Genomic DNA, 12,073 nt, shown 5'->3' with positions numbered 1-12,073 from the left:
AATGTCCTAAACATGAGAGATCTTGCAATACAACAGCGAGGTCAAAACGGTCTTATGACGGTGGTGGTGGTTATGTGCCATGGAGTTGGTTCTGACTCATAGGTTTCCGAGGTTATAAATCTTTATGGGAACAGAAAGCCTCATCTTTCTGCCACTGAACAACCAGTAGTTTCAAACTGCTGATTTTGAAGTTAGCAGCCTGATTTCATAGCCACTACGCTACCCGAGCTCCTGGTCTTATGATAAGTGTTCTTTATACAGTTCTCTCTGGGCTGCCTCAACTACTGGGATTGTAGTCACCACCTGGTTCTGAAACACAAATATTTTGATTCTTTCAAACACCCAGAGGAAGATGAGCAGGATACTGACATACTGGACCCAGGCAAACTTTATCATTTCCCAGAATCCTGGTTGATAAGTACAGACAGTTAAGGAGCCACGTAAGGGAAATTTGAAAGTAAATGTTAACTAAGGGTTCCATTCAGACAGGAAATCATAAAAATGTTTCCAATACCCTTAAGAGAAAAGGGATAATAAAAAGATGATTAATACATACATATGGATGATTCTGACCTAGAAGAATTTCTCAGAGCATATCAACAGGAAATGGGAAACACAAAGTCATCTGTGTAGGGCACTGGTGGCTTAGTGGTGAAATTCTCACTTTCCACATGAAAGACTCTGGGCCCAGGCCCCTTAAGCTCAGCCATGACCCGTCTGTCAGTAGAGGCTTGCAACTTGCAGCTTGCTATGATGGTGAGCAGGTTTCAGCAGTGCCCCCAGACTGAGAAGAAAAGCCTGCCAATGGACTTCCAAGAATCAGCCAGTAAAAGCCCTATGTCCAACCCTCAGCACTCCCCCAATGATCATGGGGACTGCACAGGACTGGGCAGTGTTTCATTACACTGTGCATGGGGCCGACTCCAGGACAGCTAACAACATAACACTAGCACTTTCTAATAGAAGGCTTACCACACTTGCTCCTAACTGGGACAACAGAGGATCCCTTTCTTTTGGTGGTGGGGGATGGAGGGAGCTGAGCTATTATTAGTTCATTGAAAGGATATGAGATGACTTCCACAGGGTAGCGGATGACAGCATTGATCACAAACGGGGCCTCAGCGGCCCTTCCAGTCAGCCAGACGGGGTTAGGGTCCATCAGAACGGTGGTGACTGCAATCAAATCATGAGTCGTTAATACATGGATGGCTCCTTTGACAACATATATTCAGTGATGTCTTAGTTATCTGGTGCGGCTGTAACAGGAACACTACACGTGGACGGCTTTAATGAATAGAAAATGATTCTTTTACAGTTTAGGAGGCTTGACGCCTGAATTCAGGGTTCTGGCTATAGCAGAAGCCATTCTCTGTCTGCTCTGGAAGGCCTTTGTCTCTTTGGAACTTGTGTTCCTGGGTGATCATCATATGGCTTGACATCTCTCTCCTCCATTTCTGCTACTTTCACTTGCTTGTTAATCTCTTTTCTATCTCAGAAGTGATTGACACACTCTAATCCTGTCTTATTAACATAAAAGAGACAACCCATTCCTACATGGGATTATAACCACAGGCATGTTGTTGTTGTTTGCCTTCGGTTCAGATTCATAGCGACCTTGTGTAAGGTTTCCTAGAACAGCTGATGGATTTGAACTGCCCATCTTACAGTTACCAGTCTAGTGCTTACTGTACATCACCATACCACGGTTCCAACCACAGGCATGGAGATTCAGATTTACAACACATTTTTGGAAGACACAATTCAATGCATAACAAGTGATATAAAAACATTCATGATCACAGGGGCAAATTCTGCATTTTAAAATGTATCCCAAACATGTGATTCAAAGAGAAAATTGTATCTGTTGAAAAGATGCTCAACATCATTAGCCATCAGATAAATGCAGATTGAAACTACAATGAGATATCACTTTGTTTTCACTAGGATAATTAAGTTGTTTGTTCTTTTGTTTTTAAAGGAAAATAACAAATGTTGGTGATGATGCAGAGAAATTGAAACCCTCATTCATTGCTGGTGGGAATGCAAAATGGCACAACTGTGATAGAAAACAGGTTAGCACTTCCTCAAAATGTTCAAAACAGAAGTACAGGGGACCTTCATGTGTTGATGGGGCACAACTCAACTTATGACCAGTAAATAACATCATGATAACACATAACTTTGCCTCTCATGCTTCGGACATGTTATCAGGAGAGGCCAGTCCCTGGAGGTCATCATGCTTGGTAAAGTGGAGTGTCAGCAAGAAAGAAAACACCTCCAATGAGATGGCTTGGCACAGTGGCACCAGCAGTGGGCTCAGTGTAACAGCAATCGTGAGGATGACGCAGGATTGGGCACTGTTGCATTCTGTTGTGCCTAGGGTTGCTATGACTTGGAATTAACTAGAAGGCATCTAACAACAACAACAATTTGTTCTAGCAATCTCATTCTTAGAAACTTGACAGCAGCAATGTGAATAGACACAAGCATACCAATGTTTACGGCAGCTCTACGAATAATAGCTGAAAGGTGGAAACAACTCCAATGTCTATTGACAACTGAATGGATAAACAAAATGTGGTACAGTAAGTCCTGTGTTAAAAATGTCTGATTTATGGACAATTCTTACTTAAGAATGAACTGCCAGTGAGTCAGTACAATGGTTTGTAAATGTGAAGGCAGGCAGGCGTTACTTTGTGACGTTCATGAAAACCTCCGCATCAGCAGTTTGTTGCTCAAGGAAAGGGAATGTTGTTTACCTTTTGAAGGAAAATTACATTGCTTTTAACACTGTGTTGAGTGTGCAACTTTGTACTTGGCTTACATTTTCCCCATATTTACCTTTGTAACTATGCCTCCAAAGTGCAAATCCAATGCAAGTACTGAAGATGCAACATAAAAGAAAAGGAAAATGATCATGGCGTAAAGAAAGTGGAGACAACAAAAGTGGCCGGAAAGAGGTGCAATGCCATTGGTCATTGGAAAAACAGTAAGCTATAGCTCATCAACAAGCAGGACAGTTCTAAAGGGTAACATGAGAATCATGGAGCAAGTGAAAGGCCTTGCCCCAATGAAAGCTACAATTACTAGCAAGCAATACAGACCTAACTATTGAAATGGAAAAACTACTGATAATTTGACTAACGAATATAATTCAACAAGGAGCTCTGGTAGCGTAGTGGTTACGACTCGGGCTGTGAACCGCAAGGTCAGCAGTTCGAAACTACCAGCTGCTCCGCGGGAGAAAGATGAGGCTTTCTACTCCCGTAAAGATTTACACCCTCGGAAACCCTGTACAGGGTCGCTATGAGTCGGTTCCGACTCCACGGCACATAACAACAACAATATAATTCAACAAACTATGCCAATAAGCCTTACTAATGTAAGAAGTGCGAGAAAAGACTGGAAGCCTTTTCAATGATTTAAAAGCTGAACGTGTGGCGAGTGGAATTGCTTGTCAAGAATTTGTTTTTGCCATTGTACCATGAGCGCTTTCTTGCTTTCAGTGTATCATGCAGTCTCCATTTTCTCTTTAACTTTATCACAGTTCATCCAAGTCGCCTATGTATACACACACACACACACACACACACACTACACACATCTGGGATATGGAAACATTGGAAGTTACATTCACTATACATACTAGTTTAAAAGGAAATATCTCTTTCTTTTAAATCCAAGTAACCGTCTTTATTATATTACACAACTCATTCAAAATTCTGGACTGCATGAAAATTCAGTGTACACAGATTCTGATTTCTATTGGCTCCAATAAGTAATTGGTTTCAAATAGGTCTCAGCAAGATAATTTAATTGAGTTTCAGCAAGATAATTTAAATTAAAAAAAAAATGAGTGCTTATTTGAAGCCAACATTCAAAGCTTTACTTCTGAAAATAATGCCATCCTTAATAATGAAGGGAAATACATAATAAATGATTTTGTGGTGTTAAAAAAAAAAGAAGAAGAAGAAGAAGAATTTGTTTTGAGTCCAACTGGAGTCCTGGAGTGGTGCTGTAGGATAAGCACTTGACTTCAAAGTTGGTTTGAACCACAAGGGTCAGTGGTTCAAACTCACTAGCCACTCCTTAGAAACCTTCTAGAGTTGCTGTGAGTTGGAACCAATTCCATGGCACTTAACAACAAGAAGGTGTAATGGTTTCAAAATGAATTCTGCATGTATCCACAATCAACACTCAGGAAAGCAGCAGTCAAGAAATCAGACAATGTACTGCATTAGGTATAAGGTGAATTCATATAATACTAAGGAGCTCTGGTAGCGTAGTGGTTATGAATTGGGCTGCGAACCTCAAGGTTGGCAGTTGGAAACTACCAGCTGTTCCGTGGGAGAAAGATGAGGCATTCTGCTCCCGTAAAGATTTATAGCCTCGGAAACCCTGTGCAGGGTCACTATGAGTCGGAACCAACTTCACGGTACTTAACAACAACAAAGTGTAAGGTGGACTTCCCTAAAGAAGTCTGTGCTTTTAGATTTACACTGTGTCAAAATGACAGTTTTGGCTTCTAAGGACTCGGATTGTGCGCCTTTTAAATGATCTTTGAGTTTTAAAAACAAAAAGAAGTCTGAGGGGATAAGATCAGGGTTGTAGGGTGGATAGGGTAAGGTCTCCCAATGAAATTCTCACACAACTGCCTTTGCTACTCTCCAAGAATGAGCAGGTGTGTTGTCATGATGGAAAAAAAAAAAGTCAATATAACTGTCTTTTTCTCATCAACACATCACTTTACTATACGTAGTTAAGGGGCAAAAATTGCTACTAGGATTCATACGCACATGGGTTTATTCCAAACAAAACATTTAAGCATGTCTCTGGGACCAGTGGATGGCGGCACACACATTCTCTCAGTGATACATTAGTCTTAGTTTTTGTTATTAAACACTGGTGAATCTGTTCCAACTTATAGCAACTCTGTGTATTATTTCTGAGGTTTGAACCACCGACCTTGTGGTTAGCAGTCCAGTGTTTACCTTACAGCACCACACCAGGATTCCTTCATGTATTTTAGAAACAAAAAGGTTCATTAAAACAGTGGCTGCCAAGGAGATCTGCTGGGCCAGTTAAATTCAAGACAGGTCATGGTGACTGATTTTAGAGGTTGTTGTTGTTGTTGTTGTCAGGTGCCATCGAGTCGGAACCGACTCATAGTGATCCCATGCACAGCAGAATGAAACAATGTCCAATCCTGGGCCAACCTCACTATCGCTGCCACACTTGATGTCATCAATGATGCCACCTGGCTGATCCATCTCGTTGGGGGTCTTCTTCTTTTTTTCTGACCCTCCACCTTACCCAGCATGACATCCTTCTCCAGTGACTGTTCTCTCTGGAAAATGTGTCCAAAGTATGAGAGACGAAGCCTAGCCACCTTGGCCTCCAAGGAGCACTCTGGGTGCACTTCTCCTAAAACAGATCTATTGGTTCTTTTGGCAGCCCATGGCACTTTCAGTATTCTCCTCCAACACCACAACTCAAAGGCATCAATTCTTCCACGATCTTCCTTATTCACTGTCCAGCTTTCGCATCCATATGAGGTTATTGAAAATACCATGGCTTGGTTCAGGTGCACCTTAGTCCTCAAGCTGACATCTCTGCTCTTCAATACTTTAAAAAGTTCCTGTGCAGCAGATTTGCCCAATGCAATACGTCGTCTGATCTCTTGACTGCTGCTTCTGCGAGTGCTGATAGTTGATCCAAGAAGAATGAAGTCCTTGACAACCTCAATCTCTTCTCCATTGATAAGAGGTTACAAAGGGGTAATCTTGATAGATTTTCTTGAAGGACACATGACAATCACAGGGACTTAATTGGAAGACGTTTTAAGAAAATTAAAAATGTATTGATTTTTGACTGAGGCTAAAAAAGAACCGTATGCACCTGTTCCAGTTTACCTACAAATTCCACTTAAAAACTTAGGAATGGATCTGTATATACATTCAGTTTACAGACTACCTCTATTACATACAATGGAGTACTTCTGTTATAAAAATCAGTGAAATCTTTTATTTTTCAGTTTACTCTTTAAGAATCAAAAACAAACCTTTTATGTGAATTGAATGGAGATCTACAGACCAGATCGTCAGTCCCACGTTTGACAAATCGCATACTATGTGTCATTACAATGACTGTAATCCCATCCATGGAGCATCAGTGAACTGTATTGACCTCTATTTACGTGAACTCTTGCTCTCCTCCCTGAGTCTTTCACTGTCTTCATTTTCCTGTGCCAACCTTCCTCTTGTTGTATATTGCCTTTCCCATCACCCACGTTAACATGGCACTTAACAACAACAACCCTCTATCCAGTGAATCATTTTCCCTTCCTGCCATCCCTTGAGAAGTGAAATCTTGATGTATATGACAACACCTTGAAAATATTATGACAAACAAATCCATCACAAAAAGACAAACATATCACTAATATGAAGCGCTTAAAATTATAGCATTTAACATTGTTTACCAGAGGCAGAAGGTAATACGAAAGAGGGAAATCTTGAGCTAGCACAGAATGTTTATTTAAGGGACAATGGGTACTAGTGACAGTTGCACAACATGATTAGTTTAATTGGTTGCACTTAATGTACAGGTGACAGATGTTGGACTGGCAAATGCTGTGTTATCTAGATGTTGGTACGAGTCAGTGAGTCAGTTCTGACTCATAGCGACCCTGTGTAAGATTGCCAAGGACTGCTTGCGTTTGAATCGCTGACCTTTTGGTCAGCAGTCTGAGGCTTATCCTACTGTGCCACACCAGGACTCTTCTTTCTCTCTCTCTGCCTTCACACACACACACACACACACACACACACACACACACACGTTTATATTTTCTTGCTGTTGAGGATATCCACAGAGAAGCAGCCAGTGCAACCGTTTCTACAGGTACAATGCAGTGACACAGATTGAGCTGTGCACCCAGTCTGCTTGTTTCTCTTCATAAACTCACTGCCTTCCAAGATTCCTATTTAATCTTTCCCAAAGATAGTTTTTAAATGAGCATGTTGCTCAAGGCAGACCTTGTTTACTAGTTAACATAAACGGCTGTAGGGTTTTAAGAAGACGTTACAGGGTATTTGTGATTTAAAATTTATAGATGATACCAGGGCAATAGTTTCAGGGATTCATCTACTCGTCATGCTCCAACAGTCTAGCATTACATGAACATTTGCAATGCTCTTCTCCTTGTTCCCCTGTTTGATCAGGATTCCCCTACGGAATCTTTGATCAAGATGAATCAATCCATAATGGTAGTCAGGCACCATCCGGCTCTTCTGGTCTCATGACAAACGAGGTAGCTGTTTATGGAAGACATCAGCCACACATTTCACATTCTTCTACTACTGACTCGCCTCCTTCCTCTGGAACTCCAGGTGAATAGAAACCAGGTGTTAAATTTCCGCTTGCCAGCTTTGAAGAGCCCAGGCACTCCACAACTAACCAGGAGGTTGACCAGAAGCACTAAACATGTCATTAAGCCAATGAACTGCAATGTCCCAAGAAATCATAACCGTAAGTCTTCAAACCAGTTAACAAATCCTACCAGGTGTTTGGTTGCATATTAAGTAGCTTCCGCAGATCCGCTTTATTTCTTTCTTGGAGTGGTCACTGTTGTAACTATATCTAGCATACAGCTTTTGCCAATTCAACTTTTTACAGGTGCACAACTAATCGAAAGCAATTACATTAGTCACTGTGCAATCCTACCCTTACCCAATGAAAGTTTTCCATCACCATTAGCCCTTCTTTCCCCACTCCTGCCCGCTCATGGCAACTACTAGTAAACTGTGAGTCTCTATATATTTGCCTTGTTTTGTGTTTTTATATAAGTGATATCCAATATTTGTCATTTTGTGATTGCCTTATTTCACTCAGCATATTGTCTTCGAGCTCAATCCATATTATAGAATGCATCAAGACTTCTAACCTCAAGGTCAGCAGGTCAAAACGATCAGCTGTTCAATGGAAGAAAGATGAGGCTTTCTACTCCACGAAAGACTAACAGCCTCAGAAACCCTACCATAGCAGGGTCGCTATGAGTTGGAACCAACTCCATAGCACATAACCACCAACCACCACCACTAGCTGAGTAGTAATTGAATGTATGTAGCACATTTTATTTATTCATTTGTCTGTTGTTGAGCATTTAGGGTGGTTCCACTTTTTGGTCACTGTCAATAGTGGTGCAGTGAACATTAGTGTACAAGTCTCTGGTTAAGTCTCTGCTTTCAAGTCTTTTGGGTGCTGTCATGAATTAAATTGTGTCCCCACCCCCAAAATTATGTGTCACAATTCCCAATATGGTATCATTGTCTTCCATTATGTGATCTGATGTGATTGTCCTCTCGGTTATAAATCCTTATCTTTATCTGTAGTTACTGCAACAGGAGTGGGTATGTTAGGGAGACAAGACAAGAGTAAGATGCAGGATCCTTACTCAGGAAGCAGCCATGGTGAGATGTAGGGCTTTACACTACTTCATTCACCTGCAGCCTCTTGATGAGAATTTGCATTTGCACCTCAGATATATACTAAACCCAAATCTACATTTTAAACAAGATACCCATGTGATTCTTATATATGCACAAGAACTACCTGAAGGGATCTTGTTAAAGTGCAAATTCTGATTCACAGTTATCTGGGGTGGAAATACAAATTCATAGCAGGGGACAGAACCAAATGAAACTGTTCAAAGCTCTCTGGTCCAATGTAAGGGGGATTCTCCTGTGGTGTGTCCTGCATCTGAAAAAAGCTAAAAGGAGAGAGAAACCAATGGAGAAAGAGGGACCTCCTGCCACCTAGAAAAAAGCGCCAGGAGCAGTGTGAATCCTTCGGACCTGTGGTCACCACACTGAGAAATTCCTAAACCCAGGGGAAGATTCATGACAAAGACCTCTCCCAAGAGTTGACAGATCAAGAGTCCTTCCCTGGAGCTGACACCCTGTATTCAGACTTCTAGGCTCCTATACTGTGGAGCTCTGGTAGCGTAGTGGTTACAAATTGGGCTGCGAACCTCAAGGTCAGCAGTTCAAAACTACCAGCTGTTGCGCGGGAGAAAGATTTACAGCCTCAGAAACCCTATGCAGGGTCACTATGAGTTGGAACCGACTCCACGGCACATAACAACAATAATCCTGTGAGACAATGCATTTTGGTTTGTTACAGTCATCCACTTGTGGTATTTCTGTTAGAACAGCACTAGATACCTAAGAAGTAGGAATGGAAATGTGGAATCATACAGTAGTTCTGGGAGCCCTGGTGTGGTGCTATAGTTGATAAGCACTAGACTGCTAACTGAAAGGTTGGTGATTCAAACTCACCAGCTGCTGTTTGAAAACCCTATGTAGAGTTGCTATGAGTCGGAACCGACTCAACAGCACCTAACAACATCGACAAGGAAGACCACTTACTATAACTATCTTTCAAATTTGAATACCAACTACTAACTCTAAAGATAAAGAAATTTATCAACTTCTGAAGTTTGAAATTGATCACACATGCAATCATAATTGATAATTACTGGAGGTTCAAACTACAAGCTGCTCTTTGGAAACCAACCCTATTCAGGATTGCTATGAGTTGGAACCTACTGGACTGAACTTAACAATGGTTTTATTTTTAGTTTTTTGAAGAAACATCACACTGTTTTCCAAAATGGCTTTATCATTTTGTATTCCCAGGAGCAATGGAAAAGGGTTCCAATTTCCCCACATCCTCCCTAACATTTGTTAGTTTATGGTTTTTTGTGATTTTTTTTTTGAGTTAGCCATCCTTCTTGTTGTTAGGTGCCACCTAGTCGATTCCAACTCATAGTGTCCCTATGCCCAACAGAATGAAACACTACCCAGTCCTGCGACATCCTCACAATCATTGTTAAGCTTGAGCCCACCATTGCTGCTGTCACTGTGCCAATCTATCTCGTTGCGGGTCTTCCTCTTTTTCTCTGACCCACCACTTTACAAAATATGATATCCTTCTCTAGGGACCGGTTCCTCCTGACAATATGTCCAAATTATGACAGACAAAGTCTCAACACCCTTGCTTCCAAGGAGTATTCTGGTTGTACTTCTTCAAACACAGATTGGTTTGTTCTTTTAGTTGTCTAGTACTTTCAGTATTCTCCAACACCATAACTCAACAGCATCAATTCTACAGTCTTCTTTTATTCCCTGTCCAACTTTCACATGCAGATGAGGCTATTGAAAATACCGTGGCTTGTGTCAGACGCTACTGGTCTTCAAACTGATACCTTTGCTTTTAAACATTTTAAAGGGGTCTTGTGCAGCAGATTCGCCTAATGCAATATGTTGTTTGATTTCTTGATTCTTGCTTCCATGAGTGTTGATGGTTGATGTGAGTAAAATGAAGTCTTTGACAATTTCAATCTTTTCTCCATTTATGTGGATGTTGTTTATTAGTCCAGTGGCGAGGATTTTTGTTTTCTTTACATTTGAGGTGCAAGCCATATGGAAGGCTATGGTCTTTGATCTTCATTAGTAAGTATTTTAAGTCCTCTTTGCTTTCAGCAAGCAAGGTTGTATCATCTGCATTATCACAGGTTGTTAATGAGTCTTTCTCCAATCCTGATGCCATGTTTTACCTCATATAACCCAGCTTCTCAGATTATTTGCTCCGCATACAAACTGAATAAGTAATGGTCAAACACTATAACTCTGACACACACCTTTCATAACTTTACACCAGTCAGTGTTCCCTTGTTCTGTTTGAACAGCTGCCTCTTGGCCTATGCACAAGTTGCTTAGAAGCACAATAAAGTGTTAAGGAATACTTACGCTCTGCAATCTGGTCCATAGTTTGTCATGACCCACACAGTCAAAAGTCTTTGCATAGTCAATAAAGCATAGATAAATATCCTTCTGGTATTCTCTGCTTTCAGCCAAGATCCATCTGATGCCAGCAATGATATCCCTCGTTCCACATTCTCTTCTGAATCTGGCTTGAACCTCTGCAGTTTCCTGTCAATGTCACTGTTACAGCCATTTTTAAATTATCTTTAGCAAAATTTTACTTGCATGCGATATTGATATTGTCTGATGATTTTTGCATTCTGTTGGGTCACCTCTCTTTGAAATGGGCACAAATATGGATCTCATCTAGTCAGTTGGCCAGGTAGCTGTTTTTGACATTTCTTGGCATAGATGAGTGAGTGCCTCCAGTGCTTTCTGTATGATGTTCTTGATGTCAACCCACAACTCTTCTGGTCTTCAGCCATTACTGTTTAATGCCTCAAATCTTTCTTGAGATGACCTCTAAATTCAGTTATGTGGGATACGTACAAGGTCATATTTTGATTCTCGTGGACTTGTTTTAATGTTCCTCAGCTTGAACCTGAACTTGCATATGAGCAATTGATGGTCTGTTCCCCAGTCTCCCCCTGGCCTTGTTTTGGCTGATGATACCACCTTTTCCCGCAGTTGTAGTCAATTGGATTTCCATGCATTTCATTTGGTGAGGTCCATGTGGATAGCAGTCTTTTATGTTGTTTAAAAATGGTGTTGGGGCTCTCTTCTCTTCTTCCTCTTATTTCTGCCCTCTTCTCTCTCTGCTCCTCTTCTTCTTCCTCTCTTCCCTTCTGCCTCCTACCTTCTCTCTCCGGCAGAGGTTACCTTCCTCACCCTGAATAAAAATCTCTAGATGGGCAAAAAAAGAAAAAAAAAATGGTGTTGGGGAGCAAACAAGATGGTGGATCAGGTGGATGTGTAGGAAAGAGCTCCGCCAACAACAACACAGAATACCTGACCAAGCAGGCTCAGGGGATGGTCCCAAAACTCTGAACCACATATAAAGGAATATTTAGAAGTTTGGAAGGCTCACAGCTGGGAGAATTTGTGGCAGAAGCAAGAAATCCATTGTTTTCTAGTCCAGGACGCTTGGCTGCTCCAGGAGCCGCCATCTTGGGTGAGAGCATGCGAGGGAAGGATCAGAGCGGCTACAGAAGCCTGGCAGAACCGCTGAGATAAAGGTGTGGACATTCTTTTCTTTTGGTATCTGTTCATTGGTTCCTTGCTGTCTGCGCACCTCCATTCTGGTGACT

At 41.4% G+C, this 12,073-nt stretch overlaps 1 protein-coding gene across 1 annotated transcript in view; it reads right to left on the bottom strand.

The window, feature by feature from the left end:
* Positions 1-237: 237 nt before the first annotated feature.
* TMEM231 (transmembrane protein 231) overlaps positions 238-12,073 on the bottom strand; it is a 39,671-nt gene continuing 27,835 nt past the window's right edge. The window contains exons 6-7 of the mRNA XM_006860159.1: positions 1,068-1,173; positions 238-418 (exon numbers count right to left, since the gene is read on the bottom strand). Of these exons, the coding sequence (XP_006860221.1) occupies positions 238-418; positions 1,068-1,173 (287 nt within the window). The remainder of the gene's footprint in view (positions 419-1,067; positions 1,174-12,073) is intronic.

This window comes from Chrysochloris asiatica, unplaced genomic scaffold (genome assembly GCF_000296735.1).
Source record: "Chrysochloris asiatica unplaced genomic scaffold, ChrAsi1.0 scaffold00037, whole genome shotgun sequence".
Classification (NCBI taxonomy): Eukaryota; Metazoa; Chordata; class Mammalia; order Afrosoricida; family Chrysochloridae; genus Chrysochloris; species Chrysochloris asiatica.
This window is presented reverse-complemented; position numbering and strand designations above follow the sequence as displayed.